A 24,697-nucleotide genomic window follows, 5' to 3' on the forward strand; every position below is an offset into this window, starting at 1 on the left:
AAATTTTAAACGGGGTAACACCTTAAAAAAATATTAAAGCGAAATTTTTTCTAGGTGTCTCTGTCTTTGCTCCGCGCATTGTCAAACTCATTACAAGGGTATATTTATTTTTTTTATGGCCACCAATATAAATATGTGTAACATGCAACAAAAATAAGTTAAATATTTTAAAATATTTTTTAAAATCAAAAAATATTTAAAAATATTTCACTTTAAATTTTAAAATATTGATTTACTTCAATTATATGTAAAAAATCAAATTTAAATAAAATTCATTAATTTTTTTTCTCTTTGAATAAATTTATTATGTAAATTTAAATTAAATATAATAATATTATATTTTTTAATGTCACAATATCTTGAAAATAAACGTTTTATTTCTTACATTTAGTCCTACGTTAGATATTACTTGCTGTTGATAAAGATTAGCAAAAAATGATATTAACTTTTTAAATTTGAGATACAAAAATATAATTTTTGACAAAATTTGGTTAATATTTGGATTGTCACTCACTGAAGGTTATGGTATGTTCTCTAATTAATTGGGCTTCACATACTTTTTCATTCATACTATTATTTTATTCGACTAACTGCATTCAACAGAATCCGTCTGAATAAATTCCTTTGATTACCAAATCTTCCCTTTATAAAGGTTAGTAAAAGTTAGTAACAGTTCACATATAAAAAAAATATTTGTTATATTAAAATTAAGCGCAGCATCTGACATTTAAAAAAATTTTTCTCACATAATTTGATAAAACATTGAGAATGAAAACTTCTATAGTGACGTACGAACATATGTTCGAAAACTATACTAAATTTGCCATACCGTTTGTTACGCAAATGAATAATGGTTTGATTTAGCTAATCTGTCCGTCTGTCTTAAGTCGATTTACTTTTGTCTGGCTGTCCGTCCGTCCGTCCCAAGGATAACTCAAAAACTAATTGAGCTCAGCAAATTTTCGCAAATGATTTATTATAGTGAATGTCAGAACCCTCTTTTAATTGGTTGTGACCAAGGTACTGGTTCAAGTACATGCCATACAATTTCCAAATTTATTTTAATCCAGGAACATCAGTTCGGCGCCGCGGTCAAGAATTTGACATTTGGAGAAGCTCTTTACAGCGTATTTTCGCGAAGATTTGCATCGTTGTGCTTACAAAGTTCAATTGCCTCAAGTTTGAGTCAAGTCTCAATGCAAACAAAATCATCTTCAGCAATGAGGCTCATTTTCATTTTGATGGCCTTGTGTGATGACAAAATAGTCACATTTAAGGCTCAGAAAATCCACAAGTGATTATTGTGAAACAAATGCATTCATAACGTATCACTGCTTGATGCGGATTTGGAGTTGGAGGCATCATCGGACCATTCTTCTTCGAAAATGCAGCTGGTCAGACAATGACGGTTAATTCCAAAATTTCAAGATATGGATGTGGACAGAATGTGGTTTCAACAATCTGGTGTCACATGCCATACAGCCCAAGAAACAATTCAATTACTGCATGAGTTATTTCCTGGTTGTATAATTTCCTGTTTTTGTGATCAGAATTAGCCGGTCAAATCATGCGATTTAATGCCTTTTAAAGAATTTTTTGAAGTTTAAGCTTTATGTCAACAAGCCCACAACCCCCCACGCCTTGAGGGAGAAAATTGAGCACTGTATAAACGAAATTCAACCACATTTATGCAAAACAATCATGGAAAAATTCAACAAAAGAACTATATGTGCCAAAAAAGTTGTGGGCGCAATTTACCGAATATGCTGTTCCATACATAACCGTATACTGTATATTACCATATAAAACAATAAAAAATTTACACTTTTTAATTATATATGTACATACCTATGTTTTAGTAATGTCTTTATATATAACAACTCCCAATACTCAATTTTTTTTACAAAATATTACGAATTTTTGGCTTCGTTGCTGATTTTTTCTTTAAATGCCACTGATCGTGTCATATTTTTTATTATTTTTTTCTTTTTTTTACGTAAAAAAGAGATTAATATTTTAAAAAATCTCAGGATATTATACACATTTTTTAAAAAGCTTCCCATTTAAATTCTATTGCACGAAAAAGAAAGAAAGGTAGGAGGAAAGAAAAAATGAAAAAAAATTTCAAATTCATATTTCAGTATGGTTTCAAATGTTAATGAGGAAGGATGTATGATTTTTTATGCACATTTTGTATTTCCCAATAAGGTAAGTTGAGTGGTGTCGGCTAACAAAAATTTTATTAAAAGTAATATAGGTTGACACATTTCAACAATTTGAATTATCTCATTTCGATTATTCATACGTTACTTATAAAATTGTTTCAAATAATTTCAGTTAGTTCTTAAGTTATTAAAAAAAAATATGTATGTACCTACTTCCAATAAATTTTTTTTAAATAATTATTTTAAAACTATTTCAAACATGTTATATTGAATGCTTCAAAAATTTTGTTGTGCACTTCTTTCATATTTTATTAGCAGGTAAACAAGAGCAACCTATTTATAAAATGGTCCTGCCTGTGTATGAATCTTAATAGTAAACGCAAACGGACAAAAATTTACATCAGTACCTACTACCTGTCATTTTACAATCGGAGTTTTTGAGTCATTTGCTATTCGTAAGATACTATTTATTTCAAAAATAAAAAAGATATTCGAATCCGGTCATAAAAATATATTATTGTCTTTTCAATAATATATATTATATATTATTTTCTAATTCCCTCTTCAAATTTTTTCTTTACTACGTAACTCAAGATATGGATAATATTTATCCATATGGATCATATTTATCCATTACAACTTACCTTATTGGGAAATACAAAATGTGCATGAAAAATCATTCATCCTTCCTCATTAACATTTGAAACCATACTGAAATATCAAAGTATATCTACTAACAAGTAGTTCGACTCTCCGTTTACATTACACTAATGCAATCACTCACCAATATTTGTATACAAAAAATTCCCTTAGTTAAAAGAGTTAAGCAGTATACCTTCTTATTTTCATTTTTATACACATAAGAATTTTTGGGTGAGGGAAAGAGTACGCAATAGATGTCAACCTGTTTTTTATAATGTATTTTGAAAGGCGACACTTTATTATTTGCTCGTATATAAAGTATAGGGAAAAATATTAAGAATTTTAAAAGCGACGCAAAAAAAGTGTTTAATATCCAAGAGTTCGGATGTAATAGGCTGACGGATTTAGAAACGAATTAATTGTAAATAGCTAATCGAGAAAAAAAAATTTCAAGTAAAGCAATATCACACACTTTAATGGCAGAAATCAGTGGCGTACAGCAGGTAGCCTGCATGCCGGATGCGACCCGTTTGCAAATTTCCGCCCAAGACACTCATTGAAAATGCTTTATTATGAAAAGATGAAGATGAATTAAATATTTTTTTTAATTGTTTTTTTTTAAACAATTAGAAATAAAAGTGAATTGTTTGGATTTATTTTTTATTGACCTCCAAAAATTTCAGGATAAAAACTAGCCCTTGACTTTTTTATAGTTGGACATCACTAACTTAAATAAACCTTAAATACCGGAAAATAACGAAAAAAGAGTGCGTTAAGATTTTTATAAAAAATGTAGTTTCAAAAGGGAAAAAACAAGTGGTATTGTATTTCAAAAGTAATTAAAATACATACATACATGTGTACATACAAAACCGAGTAATATGTAATGTTAGTTTCAGCCCATTTATGTTTTACAAAAATTTTTCGCAGCTGCTACAGTAAAAGCATGTGAGCAAGAAAAAATTATCAAATGTTCTTCAAATTAATATTTTTATATAAGTGTTGTGGCAAAGTGTCCAGCTTAGGAAAAAAATGAGGCCGCTGGTATATAAATTTCTGAAACATGAAATGCCGACTTTCGTTAGAAAGTGTAGGCTACCCTAATCAAAAATGAGATCACTAAAGATATGTAAGAATATCCATATGAAGATCGTAAAATCAAAACCCATATACATATGTACATATTTGCAAAATTTAAAAAATTAAACTAATGATAAGGCTTTATCCCTCTTGGGAAAATATACATACATATGTGTGTATGTACATATGTACATTATCATAAACATGTTATTTCACTGAAAAGAAAAACCAGATTAAAAACTAGTAGTAGAATCGAAGTCTTACATTTTTATTTAGATAAATGAAGCAATACAAAAACTAAATCCCATTATTATAAAAATAATTCAAAAATATAATTTTTTATAACTAAATCCCATGTTTGCTTGGATTGTCGCATTATTAGCCGAAAAAGTTTTTTCAAAATACATCATTTGCAAAAGTTTGACTTTATACACAAAATATAAAAAAAGTCTTTTCAAAATGAAAAAATTTGCTTTAATAAGTTGCATGGCATGCATTGATTTTGATTTTTTTTGGAAATGTCAGTTATTACTCCTTTATAGAATATAATTGTAATGTCTTTATATCTAACAAGTCCCAATGCTCAGAGAGAAACTTGAAAGCACGACCTTATTTTATATGGCCTTTTTTAAATCGAAGTGGCTTTTTTTTGAGAAGAAATATTAAAATAAATTCACACTTATTATAAAGCAGGTAAAATTTAGAACATATATTTGAAAAATCAAAAAAATATATTAATACTTTCATTGATAATTATTTTAAAATTTTAAAAGCGGAAAAACAACAAACACAACCTTCGCCTTCAACGTTTTATATGTTACTGAAAGCATTTCATTATTTTTAAGTGAACAGCTTTTTTTTCTCATAGGGTAAGTTAACTCAAGATATGGGAAGTACCTGGGGTGTCAAGTTGAAAATATAATTAATGAAAGATAATTATTAAATATTGATATAAATACGTAGTAAAGAAAAAATTTGAAGAGGGAATTAGAAAATAATATCTAAAATACAATCAAATATTAATTGTTAAATACAAATTTTATATAAACTTCAAAATTTTACCTCTATTTTTATTTGAAAAAATATTAAAAACTTACTATCATTTATATCAATTACCTGAGAAAAAAAATATTTAAAATGTTTGGAAAAAACAATCATATATTTTTATGACCGGATTTGAATATTTTTCTATTTTGGAAATAAATGATATTTTACCAAATGACTCAAAAATTCCGACTGTAAAATAACAGAAATAGATTGCTCTTGTTTACCTGCTAATAAAATATGAAAAAGAACACAGCAAAATTTTTGAAAAACTCAATATAACATGTTTGAAATAGTTTTAAAATAATTATTTAAAAAAAAATTTATTGGAAGTAGGTACATACATATTTATTTTTAATAACTTAAAAACTAACTTAAATTATTTGAAACAATTTTATAAGTAACGTATAAATAACTGAAATGAGATAATTCAAATTGTTGAAATGTGTCAACCTATATTACTTTTAATAACATTTTTGTTAGCCGACACTACTCAACTTACCTTATTGTGAAATACAAAATTTGCATGAAAAATCATACATCCTTCCTCATTAACATTTGAAACCATACTGAAATATGAATTTGCAATTTTTTTTCATTTTTTCTTTCCTCCTACCTTTCTTTCTTTTTCGTGCAATAGAATTTCAATGGGAAGCTTTTTAAAAAATGTGTATAATATAATATCCTGAGATTTTTTAAAATAAACTCTTTTTTACTTAAAAAAAAAGAAAAAACTAATAAAAAATATGACACGATCAGTGGCATTTAAAGAAAAAACCAGCAACGAAGCCAAAAATTCGTAATATTTCGTAAAAAAAATTGAGTATTGGGACTTGTTAGATAAAAAGACATTAATAATTGCGTTAAAATAATTTTTCTAATGAGGAAGCCACAAAAGAAAAGGGACAAAAACAAAGTTCGATAAATTGCAATGTAAACAAAGTCTTTTCAAAATTAGTTTTTTAAATCAAATATTACGCAAAAAAATAAAATGCAGTACAATTGTTAAATTTAATACTTTACGTGGTAGCCCGTAGATTTGGAACAGCCGTTTCATAGAAGTAGTCAATTTTTCCATATCAATCTAGTCCGAAATTGTGGACAATTCTTCTATTATATGTTTTATAAGGTCACTTTTGGATTTTAGTACCCTTTTCGCCACACTTTTCTTCAAGTGGGCCCAGAAATTCTCAATTGGATTGAAGTCTGACCTTATAAAAGAAGACCAAATTTTTCGACTTTGTTTACCAGGTTCGTTTTTAAAATGTCTAGATATTGTTGCTTATCTATACGACCATCTTTAAAAAACAAGTGTAACACCCCGTGACAACATATACAACTCCAAAACATTACAGATAATTTTCCAAATTTAACGATTGGTATATTTGTTTTGCCGAAACTTATAAGGATAAACCAGAAGGTTACTGCAACGATGTTATATTCTGTTATTAAATTAAAATTATGCTATATTACAACTAAGGATCAACTAGTGTGAAGAAATCCGTTACAGGTTCCAAATAACAAAAATATTTATTTAATTTAATCAATATTTTTGAAGTTATTGTACTAACTGGAGAAATAAATCTTGAAACGAAATGGAATCAGAATGCCCTATTTACGTTCCACTTACATTCAATTAGTTTAGTTCCTTAGATGTGTTTGAAGTTTGATTTGTTTTCGGAAGCCTATCAATAGCTAAATAAAAGTTAAATAAATACGAAAATCATAATCATAAATGTACATAAAATACGAAATAAAGTTCTATGTCAGTTTCAATTTTTTATTATTTATTTTGCTGGAAGATCTTATCTGCTTGCTACTGAGTTCCCTAAAGTACTCAATACTGAATGAGCCTGTAGCAAAGCATTGTAGACTTAAAAAAACTTTCAAAATTATAATATTTTTCATGTAACGTTGTAGTACTTTCAAAAGTTTTCGATTATGTTGTAAACTAAACTATTTAGCTCAGTTAAACAGAAAATTTACTTATTTATTATAAAACTACTTAACCAAATATTGTTATACCGACATTTAAAATAATTTACTTATACTTAAAAAACAGATTTCTTATAAAACAAGTTCAGCACAAATTTATAATCTCTTATAATAATTGAAAAAGTTACAATTCTTTACATTTTTTACATAACACAGCCCCATTTTATTTTTTATTATTGCTCAATTTAAATGAAATTGAATAAAATTTAGGTGAAAAATTTTTGCTTTTGTGTTTGATCAAAATCATACTAACAAAAACTGTTATTTACGATTTTAATTGCAAAAAAACCTCACATTTGCATTCACAAACTACGTTTTTTGCTCAAAATATCTTGTTTATCTTTAATATTTCTTTACAAAAAGTCATAAGCTCATTTTTTGCACGACTATAAATAATATAATTTGGAATATGAGTGCTGAGATATTCACAATTCGGTTTTTTATTTTATCCAAAACTAATTAATCTGCAAATATAATGTGTTTTGATTCTACAATCCTCATATAATGTATAAGTATATATACATAAGTATATTGCATATAACTATGGTAAATTTTTGACTTTATCATGACTTCAGTCAAAATAAGTTTGCAAATCAAATAAAAATTTATCCTAGTGCTAAATTTGTTTTCATAAAAAATTTCTAGAAATTTTTATTGGCGAAAATTTAGAAATGAAAGTTATTTTGTTTGAATAATAACATATTTTATTCATATCTATTGTTAAATTGTACTCGCATCTTAAGAAATGAAAAATATGTACAGTAAGTAATAGAAATTGAATATAAGTATAAAGATGTTATGTACAAAAATACATTATGTGATTCACATTGATATATATATGCGTGTATATAATATGCATTTTATAAATTTACTAATTTATATTTTACTCTAGGTATGGTAATAGAAAAATTTATACATATTGTAAAGAAAACTTAAAATCTATAGTATTTATATCGTCAACTTTCAAAAGATGAAAACCTATTGAAGAGCTCCTTGAATTTTTTCGATCCACTCTTGAGCCATTAGTGCACTCGATGCATAAAAATTGTATGTCCGACGATTTGTTTTTAACTACAGAAAAAAATATATATATATATTATAATTATTAAATACTCAAATCACAATATTTAAAACTCACATCGAAAAATGCCTTTTCATCCACTTTTTTCGTGCCAATTGCAGAGGGAAGTGCAGGACCAACAAACTGTACCTCCGCAAGATCTTGAATAAGTAAGAGAAAATCAAAACATGAGTAATCAAAATTATGTAAAAAAAAAGAACAATCTCATGGATGTCTACCTTTTAACAACAACCTTTCTAAATATTGAACTTACCGATAAATCCTTTACAATTAGAGTCTTCTACGGCGTCGTAATATCTTAGTTGGTGTTTCATGCAGTCCAAAACAAACCAACGCTGTTTCCACCCTTTTAGTAATGCACCTCTTTTGTACAAATGCCTAAAAATTAAGTAGTATGTTATAATTTTATAAATTAGTTAAACGGAAATATACCCTTCGTGCGTTCTGTTTTCAGTTACGTTACTACAAAACTGATCATAAAATTGTTGACTAGAATGTTGCCCCGTAGTTGCACTAGAAGCAATACTGCCGTTATCTCCTTGTGATCTAGAGAGAGATGGTGTAACTCTTTCAACAGCTTTATACTTTGTACAATTTTTGGGAACGGAATCTGCGCATTTCTCGTGATAAGAATTTCCACAGTCCATACAACGTATTCCTATTGGTCCCCAAAGCAATTTGTCGCAGTGATTGCAGTTAGTTGGTGTTGTAAACGGGTGTTTTTCAAAACGATGAGGATGTGAAAACGTTTCCTGATGATTTCCAGACAGCTTACCTAGCATCAAAATTTCCAAAGTTGTTTTTTTATGTAAAAATCGACTATGTGAACGAACTAAAGCACTGGTAAATGAACTTTTGCGAACCAAATAATTTGAATGTGGTGGTTCAAGTTTATCCCAAACTTGGCGCCATTTTTGTGGAAGTAAACCTCTCTCAGCTTCTGCTTGTTTTAACTCGTCTAATAATCTCGAAAAAGAATTTGTATCATATTTTTCTATACTATCATAGCCTCCAGTTATTATTTTCCTTTTAGACGGCTTCTCAGAAGAATCATTTCCATCATCCAAATCTGATAATAACAGTTCAGGATCATATGGGGGACCTTGGCCAAGCTCTTCTTCAATATAATAACTAAAAAAACGTTGAAATAACTACCCGACTGGAAATTACTTAAATTTATAAATAATTTACCTCCATAAATCCAGGACCGCTACGGAACTCAGCGGCCTCAAAACTGTTTTGTCTGGATCAGGAGTATACATAAAATTGAAAAAAATTGGATTTTTTGCATTATATTTCTCAATGTATTCAAAAACCGAGTGACCAATTTTATGAGAATTCAAAGTGGAGGTTTTTAGACTTCCAGAATAAATACTATCGTCATCAGAACCTGTCCCGGTTTCAATAACATGCTTGGACATTAGTAAACCTTTTTTATCTTCAATAGAAGCTATTCCCAAATCAAATCTTTCCATTTCACAATCAAATAAAAACGTTCTAAAGCGGCAGGATACTGAATGATATGCAAGAAATTTTAAATAAAAACCATTGAATTCAAATTCTAATGGAAATTGATTTTGGATTTGAAACACGCAATCCAAAAACTGTAGAAATGTTGGAGCGAAAGGAGAACTAGAACTGGAGTTTGATTTCAAATTACTACGATTCGCAAAACGGTGTCCAAATGCTAACCATTCTTTTTCTACTAATATGCGAAAACCTTCTATAGTTCTGTAAAATGGATCTAAGCACAATTGTGCTAAAGATGATATTTGAGCAGTCACGTCCCAACCATCTTCAAGACCTAAAGTTACGCTGGAACCTTGTATATCAATCAAATCGACCATAGCTCCAGATAGTTGTAATAGTCCTCTTATTTGTTGTAACCACTCCGATTGTTCTAGCAATTTGGCAAAACTTTGATCCGGTTCATTCGATGCGGAGGATGGTAAGCATGCTCTCATCAATTTTTTAAAAGCGATTCTTGAATGTCTTATATCAGTATAATCCACTGGAACAAAATCTGCGCACATTTCTGACAGGCGTGCAGATTTTGATTGGCTTTTTTCACCTATTACATATAAAGGAACACGACAAAATACTAAATGCTTCTGCTGATATAGTGAATCGTCATTCTTAATATAGCTTGTTGGTTTTAATGAATCTCTTTTATTATTACTCGTCACAACGGCACGATTTCCGCTTTCTAAACCAAGGTTTGAAAAAGAACGAACAGTTTGAAATGTATTCCGGTTCGTATTCATTTTTCGAATCACATCAGGGGTCAAAATCGTTGTTATTTCGGATCTATTCCCCGTTGAATTTATATGCCTATCGTCAGCAGCCAAAAGTAAAGAATTAAGTGATATATTCGAATCGGATAACCCAAAAGGGTGTCTTAATGTCATTGTATTTGGCATATTGTCGATCACAGCTTTAAAATACCGATCCTGTTCATGATATCTAATTCAAAAAGTACTTTGATTATTGTAATAATATTTCAATCTAATCTAGGTACTTACCCTGTTGTATCATTTGAAGGGTTGGCAGGGTGAGGATGGCTTTTAAGCATTCCAATAACTGATTTACTGTGAGGTATAGCTCCGCGAAATAATACAGCCCCATTTCTATGTCTCCAGCTGGCTAATGGAATCCTTTGATTTTTATAACAACGTGCTAAATTTCTTAATTGTTCATCAGAAATTGAATTAGGTGAAATAATTATTGCTGGATAACTTCGACATAAACTATAATTACAATTGATCGCCGATATTCTATAACCTGATTGTGGCTCTGCAAATCCTAATCTTTCCCAGTCTTTCACATAGCTACGTTGTTTCAGTTTTTCTACATCTTTCATTGTTACACGAGGTATTATTTCATTATTGTCATCAGATCCATCATCATCTTCGTCTACGTCATTGAATTCATCAAACTCAAGTTCTGGTAAAACATATTTCCTTTTAGTATTTGATTTTTGCTTGAATCCTGCTTTTTTAGCAGTTCTTAACAAAGTTCTTTTAGCAAATCCTTTTAAAGTAGCATTTTTTTCTTTAACTTTGTGATGAGGTGTATGAGATATTATTTTACAAGATGAAAAAGCAAAATGACCGAATTCATTTGGTGGGTTTCTAGTTTTGTTTAAAAGTTTTCGAAAACAATCTATTGTTTCCGGTGTTATTTCAGTCTCGAAAGCTATTTTAAGTAACTGAAAAGTGCAAGATCTCATCTGCAAACCCTCCGGCAAAACTTGATCAAGAGGCGATAAATCAATTACAGAAACCCGCTTTTCTTTGGTCATGGATGCAATAGGAAAAGCACGAACAATGCTTTGTTCACATGCCAATTGATCACATGGAGAACCACGAAATATTACACGGTAATTAGTCAAAAATAACGCCCCTTCAGCTGGTAAAAATGTGGAAACTTCACAATCACGGCCATCGGGCACTAAATATGCTCGTAAGGGCTCAGTTAAAATTTTTTCCCCCGTTAACAATGAAGGAATTTGTATCTTTTGTTTTTGAATAGGTGCATGGCGTTTTGATTCTCTATAAACAGCTTCCAGCGTTTCGATATGCATATGAACTACACCTGGCACCATGGCATGTAAATTGCGTACATGTTCCGGCGTGACACCCCCCTCAGTACAAACTCTATCAATAAAACGGGATACTATCTTGGTTACAGAATTTTCAACGTCACATGGATCAGCTTCGTCGAAACCTTCGTCTGAATGTTCGCTTCGACTTCTAGACTCGATAACACTAAAATAAACAAAAGACATTATGATAAATAGAAAAATTTATTCTAAGAATTGTACAGCAAACCTATTGGAAACGCTGGTATCATCTTCGTGATGATGATCAAGCTTTTGAGGTTTATTACGAACATTTACTTCTAATGGAATTAGTAAAGCCACCATACGATTTGCGTAATGTATTGCTTGACTATATAATGTTGATTCCTCACACTGTATCAGTTCCTTTAATACATGTTAATTTAAATTAAAGTAAAAATAAATACATATTAATGTGATTGAGACATTTGTAAAATTGAAGAGATCTTACAAGCCCTAATGTATATAAATATTATTAATTAATTGATAGCGGCGGTATAAAAACCATACCATCTATGTTTTCTCGGACCGAATGGCGGAATTGTTGGCACTTACTCAGGTTACATCCAATCTGGTCTGGGGCCGCCTTACTGTACTTGTGGAATTAGCATCGGTGAACAGATTCACGCTCATTTGGGTGTCGGCCCAGAGTGGTCATGCGGGCAACGAGATCGCCGATAGACTGGCGCGGAGGGGATTCGAGGTTGACTTTGTGCTCGCGGCGAAATGCGGCCTTCACTGGTGGAACACGAAGTGGTGTCGTCATGCGATGGTGTTTCTTTCTTCGTGCTCCGGCGGATTTACAGCAGAGTTGTTGAAGATGAACAAGAGCTGGGTTCGCGCTATTACGAATTTTTTCACAGGGCACTGCCCAATGAAATATCTCCTGCATAGGTTGGGGAATTCGGGCTCCCTCCTGTGCATATTTTTGGGCGCAGTGACGAGACCGCCGTGCACATCCTTTGCGACTGTTCGGCGCCGCAATTGTTTTGAACAAGGATTTCTAAGCGTTCGGGAACTGCTGTCCAACTCCCTTACGGATATCTCCGGCTTTATAGTTGGGACAGGGATATTATAGGTGGGAGCATATGGAGGCTACAATAAGTCAGGAATGGCTGCGTATTTATTTTTTTTTTGCACACATGTAATAAATCGTCTAGGGGTAATTTTTAATCAATAATTAATGTATTTCTTAATGCTTATTATTACGATGAAAGTACCTAAATTTATTCATGACATTCTTCTTAAATTTAACAAAATATTAAATTTTATTTTTTCTTTGCATAAAAAAACATAAAATATTGCGACAATATCTCTCAATACAATATCTCTCTAAGTCGTATTTACACTAATTCCTGTTATGGATTCCAGTGCTCTAAGAATAAAGAAAAATAAAAGTATTTCAGAAAATAATGTACGAATTTTGTATTTGTAACATTTCAAAGTATTGTGGAATATAATTGGGCATGCAAAATTAAAGAATTTAGAATAGAACCTACTTTAATTCTAATTAAAATAAATGTGATTTGCAATAAGAAATAATATTATTTGCATTATTTATTTGCGATTTTGATTTATTAATATATTCTAAGAATTCAGTATGGCAGACCTAAAATAAGTCTCATAAATTAAAACAAATTACCAAAATTATAATATTGAAAATCTGAAAGTTTACAATTTTTACTTCAACAAACGACAAAATATAAAGCCATGCAAAGAATTTTCGAACAAAAGTTTTGAATAAGCTAATTTTACTATTGTGTCATATTCATCATTATAATATTGGTATAACTAACCTTTAAATTTTTATTATTTGCATAAAGCCATACCTATTTAGATTTTATGTTTTTGGTAAAAGTAATGTTTATAACCATGTGAAGTGGACCAGAACAAATTCAATTGTATTAATAAATGTGTACACATAGTTTATTCACAATTTTTAAATATATATGGTTTATATAAAATTGATTCAAATCGAACTCATTTGAAAATTAAAATGAACTTTCATTAAAAAACTAGTTTGTTTGGCGAAATTGATCTAAAAAGATCGTGCATGGTATCTCATAATATATGTATCTCTTATTTTTTTTTAAAGCTCAAAATATAATGACAATTGGTGTCCTCAATTACAATTAACTTTAATTACCTAAACAAAATTTAAACCTAAAATAAATCAATTTTGTTTCTAAATATGAATTAAATACTAGTTATAAAACCAATATGTGTGTTTAAAACACACATTAACTTATATTGCAGTCTATATTTAAATATTTTTATTTTATATTCCCAAACTCTCTGCTTTAAAATCTATAATTACGTCAATTATAAAATAATTCTAAAATTGCCTTAGTAAATTTTTACTACATGAATATAATGTAAGATAAATTATAATTGGCATTTCTACAGTTTTACAAAGACGAAGAAAACGTTAATTTGATTGCTTTAGTCATTTTTAAACTTTGATGTTTTTGTTTCCAAAATATTTTAAATACCTCTTCAATTTCATTTTAAAAACTAGATTAGTTCGAATAACCGTTAAATAAAATATATATTTCGGTAATTAAAAAATTTCATACTGAAAACTGAAAATGTTTAAATTTATTTTTCTTTCGATGTTCTTGTCATTAACGCAGGGTAGTTATCCCCGTTATCGTGAATTCTGGCGACCAGATGTAAGTTTTTGTACAGTATGTGTGTATAATAAGAAAGTGTATAAGTCGTATTTAAATTAGGGAACGAGATCAGATGTATATAAAATCGATCCACAATTAAAGCCTGGTGATGTAATACTTCTCAATCAACATATGGGACTACTTCATGGATCTAGAATTCAATATTTTTTTCAAGAATGTAATTGTACATTTGTTGGATGCTGTAATATTTTATTTTATATAGATTTACAAGCAACAAATTCAGTTTTACGAATAAATTCTTTTGAAAATGGTATTTGGGGTTACGAGATTCGTGATGATTATAGGGTTCTATTTTGGCCTGGAGAATATTTTAGAATTCGCATAAATGTTGGAACGGAATATTTTGAAATTTATGTTAACGGGAAATATGTAACACAATTTCGTTATCCGGGTGGATTAGAAAGTTTATGTCAAATGAAATATTTATGGATTGATCAAGTTCATAAAATGGAATGGTATTAAACGAAAATTTATATTTAAAAATCAAAAAAAAAAAATGGAGTGAATAAAAATATGTATTTAATTTTTTTTTTCTTTTAAAGTTAATAAAAAATAGCACTTGAAAGTATTTGTTTCTAAAATTCAATTCAATTAAGAGAATATTGCCAAAGTATAATTTATCTGAAATTCAATTAAGAGTCATTATTCAGAGAGAGAGAGATACTTACACGTCGCATTTGAATATTATATTACATACATACGAATTCTTTTCATCGATTAAGTTTTGTTCTATATTTTAGTATTTTAAAAAATTAAAAAAAAAAATTTAGAATGTTTTAAACGTAAATTGATGGTTTCCAATGGAATCATATGGATCATAATTCATAAATCAAAAAATTTAAAAAAAATAGCCTGTAAGAACTAAATAAAAATAATTGAAATTAATTAACTTTAAAAAGATTCAAATGAATTTGTCCTATTACCAACATTGTACAATTGTTTGAGGTTTTTAACTCCAATTTCATATTATAGATTTTATATAAAAAATTTTGACCGGAAAATAAAATCGAACTTAGTGGCTTTAGTTACTGAGACTTTAATAAAAAAAATTGGAGAATTAACTGGTGAGATAAAATTAAATTAAAAAAAAAAAGTACGATTTAAAATACAATAATCGGAATTAAGAAAATTTAAACTATCGCTTATAACTATCATTAATATGAATGATGTTCGAAAAAAATTCTATATGTAAGTACTTATGTAAATAAAAATTCCTTTCAAATTAATTTTAATTAAAATTTAAATGAAATTCTTGGTAATGTAAATATTTTAATCACTATGTCGAAAATGTTTCTTTAATAAAAATTATTTATACTTAGATTTAACTCTTCTAGCCTCTACTTCTGTTACTAACAACATGATATATGGTCTATAAAACCATATAATTAAAAACTTTTGAACCTTAATTAGTTATTGTAATATATAAATTTTTATAATATACATATATATGTAATACATATGTATGTAATTTCAGCATACAAATTTACATAAATTTTGATTATTTTCTAATAGCTAAATAAATATGAAATAAGAAAAAAATTTAAAATACCAATGTAAAGAAAATGGGAACAATTTATTTTATTTATGGCAATGTTTTATTTATATAGTTAAAAAGTTAAAAAAAATTAGTATTTAAATTCAAGGAAAATAGAACACAATATAGTAAGAGTTATAGTATTAACTATAATTAAACTGAATACAAAATATACATACAATAGTGAATGTACATATAAAACGAAATGTTTAATGATAATACAATTATGTATATGTACATAATGTAAATATGTAAAATTTTTAAGGTAGGTTTAATTTTTAATTGACATTATTTAATTTTGAGAAAAAAATGCTGAACCTTTCTTAATACTAAATTAATTGAAACTATGAATTTAAAAATAAAATAAAATAATTTTAATACATAACATGTGTATACATATGTGTAATTGCATACATAATTGCAAATACATTACACATACGTGTTACAGTTCCCTTTACGTATCATTTTGTACTTATTTTTTTACGTTTAAAAGAGATTTTCTTTACGAGTATTTAGTTAGCACGCAGAATATGTATTCAGCCCTTTGAAAGTTGTTTTAAAATATTTTTTATTTATTTGATTTGATCTCTTTGGACCATCATAACACTATCAAAAAATTAAAAGGTAATTACCTCAATTCCGACTTCATTTAAGAAAAAGATAGTAAAGTTAATTGTTTTGAATTTAAAACAAATTACTTTCAAAAATGTTTTTTAAGCTTCAGCTCAATATTTAAAATATCTGCTTATAAACTTTTAATATTAGAGAACTGACAAAAAAAGGTTTCGCATAAAAAACAAAAAATTAGATAAAACGTTATTTGTCGTTCGATACTTGATTAATTATATAATTTTAAGTGATATTATGCATTCAACATTGAATATTCATTTGCATTTGTTTTTTTTTTCATTTTTTTTGTTGAGTGTTTAAACAACGTCGAAAAAACTGAAAATGGAAATAGATCAGTTATAATTTAAGTGTTCTTCGAGCATTTTTTCCTTAAATCTTCATAGATTAATTAAAACCAAAATAAAATTAACAAAAAATTTATTTATGGTTTTGAGATAGAAATACTTTGTGTAAGTATCTATATTATACGAATTATACCGCTTATTATGAATTGACTAATTGATTGGCAGATAAGGACCATTAAAACATTAATCGCATAATAATTTGAATAAAAACATTCAATTATAATTTTAAAATTTAAAATTTTGCTTATACATGCGACAATAATATGTTTTTATTCACGTCCAAATCTAAAGAATTATGAAAATAAACGAAGAGATGCAAAGAATATTATTAGAAATAAAAAAAGAAAGTATGTATGTATATGAAATTGAAAGTGGAAACTATTGAAAACGAATACGCCCAAAACAATATAAGAAACATGTATCAAAGAATAAAACACAAGACAAGAAAGCTTCAGTCTAGAATAAATATATGTAAAGATGAAAATGGAAAGATAATTAACGAAAAACAGGAAATCGTTAAAAGGTGGAAAAATTTCTTTAATAGCCTTTTAAACCATACACCAGTCATCAATTACAATGAAAATGAGCAAAAACAAATAAGTCGCGCTGAAAATCATACAGAGTTGCCAAATATATATGAAGTACGTAACGCTATAAAAAAAAATTAAAAAATAATAAATTAGGCGGAGAAGACTCGATCCCACCTGAATTCCTTAAACACGGGGCCAATGAACTGGAAAACAAGTTAACAAGAAAAAATATTGAAACAAGAAAATCCACAAAAATGGTGATAAAACCATGTGTGAAAATTACAGGGGAATATCGCTCCTTAATGCTGCATACAAGGTTTTCACAAATATTTTATATGAAAGGCTAAGTATTTATGCTGAAGAATATATAGGAAATTACCAATGCGGTTTAAGAAAAAATAGATCAACAACTGACCAATGTTTTATAATAAATCAAATATTCGAAAAGTTTTATGAATACTCAGTTGACATACATTGGCTGTTCATTGACTTCAAGCAAGCGCTTGAGAGCATAGATAGATCAAAGGTAGAATTCACACTGCAAATGATTGGCATACCTGAAAAGCTTACTAGATTGATGAAAACTGCAATCACAGACACGAAGGCTAGGGTACTCATTCAGGGTGAACTGTCTAAACCTTTCAGGTTCGTATCGGGGGTTAAGTAAGGTGATTTAATCTGGTATTGCACGTGATTCTAAAAGTTGTAGATCTCAGGGGATCAATATTTAATAAATCTACTCAAAAATGTGCGTATGCGGATGATAATATCAAGATGTAATAATATCAAGAAATATGAGTCCATTGAAAGACACTTTTCAAATTTAGAACGACATGCATATGCAGCTGGTCTGGAGGTAAATAGTGATAAATCTAAGTAGATGCTGCGCATGGGAAAATCATGGCTGCCACAGTTAATAATCACACACTTGAGACTGTAATTTATTTCTAAACATTTAAGAAATTCTTAAAATATTTTACATTGTAAAATTACAATATTTTCCTTTTTATTAACATATGTCTAACGTGTTATCTAAGATTATTTTTAATCGAATTATGCACTTGTATTATGTATTATATTGATTTATAGTCAGCCACGATTACTTAATTGTGTAAGACCCAAAATTTTTTTGGAACTTGTTCGATTTAATGAAGTATTTTTAGTTAAAACCAAAGCAACTTTTTACTACTATAACTTTTTACAACTTAAGAAAAAAACAAAAAAACACGCGATGTACATGATGCAATTTCATAAATTTGAACAAAAAATTTGAAAAGAAAAATTAATTTTGTGGATAGTTTATTCTATTTAACTCAGTTTATTATATAAACTCAGTTTTTCTTGATTGGGAGTATTGGCAAATAGTTACCGAGTAAAAATTTGCAAAAATATAAAAATATAACGTTGCATCAAAAAATCACAATTGCGTCCCCAAATTTAGAATTCCCATTTTTTCTATTAATTTTTGAATTTCACATTTTTCTAAAAACTTTTACAATGTAGAAACCTTTTTTGTTCGTATTTCGCAAAAGGTATTCATGACACTATTTATGAACAACAAATTTTATTTACCTTCTGTTTCAATGGTTCCATATTACTACTTAGTCTAGTCTGCTCAGCAGCAATTTCTAATGCAGAAGGTTCTTGAACTTTGGATATAACAAAAGAAGTATAATTACTTAAATCAAGACTTGATGTTGGACTGCGTGAATCTTTATATCTAGAACTTGAATTATGTTCAAATTGTATTTTTGGTAAATATAAAGCCTTAATTTGCGTTTGAACATCCTGGTAAAATGCTGCCTCCCAAAATTGTAAATTTTTCCATACTGGATGATCTTGAATGCAAGTGTAAGCAAACTGCATAACTCCCGTACATAATTTTCGACAAAATATATTTGAAAGAGGTAAAAGTTGAGCAGCAACACCGTGTTCGTCTAAATTCGTTTCTTCAGAAAGTGCTTTATTCATTAACTTAACAATTAAATCAAATTGCTGACTATCCAAAACTGCTTTATTTCCATGAATAGTTCTGCTTAACTCCCGACATAATGTTAATCTAGCATCTCTCTGTTTTAGCGTTCTCATAACAGCCGGGAAAATTTTTCTTGCATCTGAAATTTTATTTTCAAAAATATAGTTAATACATGTACGTAATACTTCGAGACGTCTAGTAGTATTTAAAACAACGGAATGTGCATCTGAAATGCTTTGTAAATTTGGTCCTATAGGTACTATTCGAGGAGGATTTCGTAAAGTTTGTAATCTTGACTGAAGATTATTTTTTGCCATTCCCTCTGATATGATAGACTCAACTTGTTCTGACGCAATGTTTGGCATGGGAGGCTGATGAATTCGTGCGAATGCACCTTCTGGAGGTTTTAATACTTTCTGCGGATATATTTGTGAATTTGGATTTTCGTTTGTGTATAATATTTGTGCTAACTCTTGTACATGGCTAAATATCTTTAATTAAAAAAAAAATTTAATAAAATATTTTAAAAATACTCCATAAACTTACCAAGTCATGATCATTCGCTTCAGATTTTATCAAATCGCTCATTGAACTGTAAAGTTCGTCCCATGCATCACATGTTCTCCACGGTGGTCCCCTTTCATTTACAAAACCAGTAAAAAACATACTATCTAAAACTTTCGATAAAAAATCGCATTCTGTAAAATTTCGCCCAGCTAAAAATCCTGCTTTGTGAAAAGTAATTACAGGTTTTGGATGAATTCGGATAATAGTTAAGCATGATCGGTATCTATGAAATAAAAAATTTATAGAACAGTAAGTTTGCAATGAAAACCAGTTCATTATTTGAAATTTGCAAGAAGTTATTTAAAAATTATTGAATTTAAGAAAAATTTAACATTCAATATAAAAAAACTTAATAACTTACACGATTTCTTTTATTATTTTCAAAAAATTACAAAATGTTTATTACCCTTGCAGAAGTTGAGCGAAAAATCTCATGAAGACCGCTCTAATTTTTTTATCTAACATGATATGATTTGGTACATCTTTATTTAAATTTACAAAAGACGAGTTGAATGCCAAATCTGCTTGAGCAAGCTCTGGCTGCAATACAAATGTTAATGCTTGTTGTGTTGTTTCCCATAATAACGATGAAAATGTAGAACTAGGTGGGGCCAAAGATTCCGGTACAAAAATGGAGCCTCCGTCTAAGTCAGCCACAATAATATCCAATAAATCTTCAATTTCGTTTTGGAGAGAGCTGTGAACACCCATTATAAATGGAGTTGGAGTTGATAAAACCTCTATTAAAGATGCTGGCAAAATTGGAATATACACGTGACTGTATCTGTTAATGAAAAAGAAAAATGGTAAAACAAAAATTTATTAATTTATTTTATTTACGCAAATTTGTTTCAAAATATAAAAAACAGAGCAAGACAATAATTTTGGTTCACTCTTTATAAATATAGGTAAATTCAATTCTGACAATTATTTTTAAGTAGACCATTTCATTTAACCTTTTGCAAGCTCCTTGCCACCCATCACATGGATAAATAAAAAAAACCCCCAATGTATGTAGGTACATAAATGAAAAAAAAAATCCAACTTTAAGATATTAAGATATCCTTTAAACCGCAGGCAACAATATTAGGTTAGATGAAATCAAGAATTTTCAAAAGTACATTTCGAAGTTTAAACTATTCAAAAGAGCTAGTCTCTATTAAAAATTTTATGAATTTTCTAAAGATGCATGGGCATATATTTTTATCTCCTAATATTGGTATTGTTGCGATATTTCTAGTAAGTGCTTATATTTGAATTTGACATACTGGCATTTTTTTTTTAATTTTTTTTGCAAATTAGTCTAATGAAAAATTTATATTTCAATATAGGCCTTTATTCGAGAAATGTAAAAGCTCTTCATAAAGCCAACAAGAATAGTTAATGAAAACAAGTATTCTTTGTAAAAAAAAGGTAAATACAATTAATTCAAGAAGGTTGAATTTAACAATTCTTTCATAATTTTAGACTTCACAGGTTATTATTGAATTTATGTGTAATATATTATATTAAACTTGAATATAATATATAATATATTAATATGTTATATATTAATATTAGTATGAATGAATGTATTACGAACAAGAAATTTTCCTTTCTTTTAGTATTTCTTCTTTAATTTATAAATCTGTCGATTTTTTGCATAGCCATGTAAACAGTTGAAAGTATGAAAATTGAAAATATTACGTAGTGTCAAAAATGTTAATGCTTTCAAAAATTATGTCTTACCGAAACGGATATATTAGAGCGGATAATCCTCTGCAGCTCTCTGTTAGTCGTGAAAAACTTTTGGAGTGAAATAAAATTTTATGTTCTGTCATAACAGCCCAAAATAATACTAGAACATTTGTAATTCCAAGTTGCTTGAACAAAAAGCTAACACATGTTCCTGTTACAGGTAAAGTATTTGACAGCGGTGGCTGCAAAGCCTGTTTATCTCCTGCACCTATTGAAAAACGTACTTGCGGTCCTCCTGGCGATGGAACTTTTATACATCCAAGGATATTGCCGATAAGTGTTTCTAAAGAAAATGGCAAGTTTTCTATATAAACAGTATAAATAGTGCCAAGACAATTCTACAAAAAATAATATGAAAAAATATTAAATTCATTTACATACATACATATGTGTTCATGTAATTTAAAAATGTTTACCCGAAATGTTTCTGTATAATCAAGTCTCGATACCAAAACCAAACATTTTGGGGCATACATAACACTATGATGGCTAATTGTAGCTGTTGCTCCCAACACAAGCAAGTGCGCCGATGAAATACTTTCTTCTTCTTCATCAACTGGTTTGTTAGGCTTTATAGCGACAGTTTCATTAAAACATAAGCAAGCACAATAATGCCGATTAGCATCAATATCAGTTAAAACCGAAACAAAAAATCTGGGTTCCTGTCGTTCTGTTGATAAACTCCATCCTAACGGTTGGCAAAACTATTTATATAAATTGTTGAAATTTTTATAAATGAATTATTAACATAGGTTTAATAAACGATAATTTTTAAGAAGACTCAATATAAATAGCCAATTGAATTTTTTACAAATATCTTAATTCTAATTTTGACTAAAATTAATCATGGCATAAGAATAATAATAAAGGAAATTATTCTTATTTTCATATACGAATAATTTACAAAAGAAAAAAATAATTAAAAAAAAACCACACGGAACGGTTCCGAGCAAATAAAAAATTTTGTTTATTATTCTACTGTAAATATCTTTATTTTCAGCAAGTGAAAGTTGATATGAAATTTACAACATTAATGAATGTATTTCTCACAAAAAAAATTAAAATTCGAATTCAGTGAAAATTGTTGTGCTACTTAAATTTATTACAAAAAATAACTTTAAATTCTAATTAGGCACTCTTCTTTAATCGCCCTAATTTCGGAAATATTCGTATTCAAAGGATTTATAAAAAAAGAAGCAAAATCTACATTCAAAATATAATTCAAGAGTGCCTGGCAGTCTTAAACTGATTTTAAAATTTTATAAATAAATACAATAATTTTATTCAAATTACAATACAAAACCGCAATTTTATAAAAAAAAAATCCATAAAAATTTCGTTTACGTGTACAATATAAGAATTTACCCATTCGATGCCCTGAATAAATGGTGTATCTGACCAATCTTTTTTTGGAAATCTTTGCAATATTTTTCCATTACTAGCTCCGCTTCCTATAAAATGCAAAATTAACGCACAGTTTTTATTTAAATGTAACAAAACCTACTTTCTTTTTCGTGATCGTAACCAACAATTACAAAATAATCTGCTAACCGTGACATTGCGATTTGTATACAAATCAGCAGAAAATTAGAACTATGGGTTTTTATATATTTAAACAAGATTTTAAATACTTTTTAAAACTGCAATTTTTGTAATTATATTTTTAGCCATTTTATATTCAGTGAACCGCTGGAAGACAGATAATTTTTTGATGTATAACTTCCACAACAGCAAGTTGGTCAAATTATTTGTTTTGCACAAAATCACATTAAAATATCTTATACACTTCCAAATAAATTTACAATAAATGCTGAAAATTCACAACAAACGATTTCAATCAATTTAACTAGTCAATATTTTATATAAATTAGAAAAATAATATTTTCTAGGTTTTAAAACTGTTTTACCTACAGAACAAAAACATAGAAATACTTGGGAACCACAATTGTGTCAAATTTTGACATTTAAGTTTGAGCCATGCCAACATATCTGATTCTGTAGTATTTTGGCTAGTTAAATTTATTCAAAAATTTGTTCAAACGTATTGCAAAAACAAAACCAAAGCAGTGAACGGCAACTATGCAAGATTTCCGTACACAAAACGGCAGCGGGATGGAAAAATCGAATGTAAATAAATAGTACAATATTTTGTTAAACACATCGAAACAAATTTAAAAAGCTTCTAACTATATTTTATAAGGCTATTTTACCGTCTTCGGTTAAATTTGCGGCGGAAATTTCGCTTCGTTCTCGGAAAAAAATGCACATGCATAATATGAATAGAAAATATATAACATAAATGGAGAAATGAAACATGATGATATCACAAAAATTATGAATTAAGCGTTTTTCAAAATAATGTCAACACACAAATGTTCGTTTATATTTCATATTAAAATTACTTATTTTTGTGCCTAATAAATCAAAAAATAAACAAATATTGTAAAAATAAAAATGTGCACCTATTAACAAATAAGTCCCAGATTTTAGAAATGCTGTACCATTTTAATGAACTTTTAAATAAAAATGTAGATGTACATCCCGTAGTAAATATTCAAAAAAATTCAACAGAAAACGTAAGTGAAATTGAACCACCGACACTAGAGGTCGCTATAAAAAAAAACTTCATAGGAACAAATCCCCGGGTTTAGCTGAAATGCCTGCTGAGTTTTATAAGAATATAGAAGGAGATTTTCTATAAAGTGTATATCGTCTCATTCTGAAAAATGGAGCAATGAGATCATACCAGATTATGCTCACTCCATAAAAAAGGAGAACAATTAAACTGCGACAATTACAGGGGCATAACAGTTTTAAATGTGGGTTGTAAATTTCTTTCAAACATTCTTAAAAACTGCGCCCATTTGCTGAGAAACTTATAGGCAGTTAACAAGCTGGCTTCCAATCTGTAAGGTCAACATCGGATTTATCTTGCGTCAAGTACTTGGAAAAACTCGAGAACATAACATCTACACATACCATATGTTCATAGACTTTAAATCTGCATATGATTACATAATAAAAACGTCTCTATGCAACAATAAGAGAATTCAATATTTCT

At 28.6% G+C, this 24,697-nt stretch overlaps 1 protein-coding gene across 3 annotated transcripts; it reads right to left on the reverse strand.

The window, feature by feature from the left end:
• Positions 1-7,662: 7,662 nt before the first annotated feature.
• LOC129608678 (myotubularin-related protein 13) lies at positions 7,663-23,619 on the reverse strand. 3 transcript variants are annotated; one of them, XM_055520351.1, is made up of 15 exons: positions 23,544-23,619; positions 23,141-23,446; positions 23,002-23,087; positions 22,053-22,340; positions 21,628-21,974; positions 20,306-20,683; positions 19,879-20,122; positions 18,930-19,823; positions 11,838-11,992; positions 10,530-11,774; positions 9,199-10,470; positions 8,440-9,138; positions 8,261-8,385; positions 8,065-8,147; positions 7,663-7,997 (listed from the first exon to the last, which is right to left on the reverse strand). In XM_055520351.1, exons 2-15 carry the CDS (start codon positions 23,193-23,195, stop codon positions 7,905-7,907), a joined length of 5,964 nt encoding a protein of 1,987 aa, XP_055376326.1. In that variant the 5' UTR covers positions 23,196-23,446; positions 23,544-23,619; the 3' UTR covers positions 7,663-7,904. The 3 variants fall into 3 exon arrangements, with proteins under 3 accessions (XP_055376326.1, XP_055376335.1, XP_055376318.1); XM_055520360.1 differs by having other exon boundaries at positions 23,548-23,580; XM_055520343.1 differs by having other exon boundaries at positions 23,141-23,555.
• Positions 23,620-24,697: the final 1,078 nt, after the last annotated feature.

The sequence above is a fragment of the Condylostylus longicornis genome, unplaced genomic scaffold (assembly GCF_029603195.1).
Source record: "Condylostylus longicornis isolate FDR11 unplaced genomic scaffold, ASM2960319v2 ptg000004l, whole genome shotgun sequence".
NCBI lineage: Eukaryota > Metazoa > Arthropoda > Insecta > Diptera > Dolichopodidae > Condylostylus > Condylostylus longicornis.

Bases quoted from the DNA above. Each gene is read 5' to 3' on its own strand.
- LOC129608678 (XM_055520351.1), bottom strand. From the start codon at position 23,195: ATGTCACGGTTAGCAGATTATTTTGTAATTGTTGGTTACGATCACGAA. The intron at 10,471-10,529 runs GTAAGTACCTAG...TTTTTGAATTAG, and splicing joins CCTTCAAATGATACAACAGG to ATATCATGAACAGGATCGGT. The intron at 8,148-8,260 runs GTAAGTTCAATA...TACTTATTCAAG, and splicing joins TAATTGTAAAGGATTTATCG to ATCTTGCGGAGGTACAGTTT.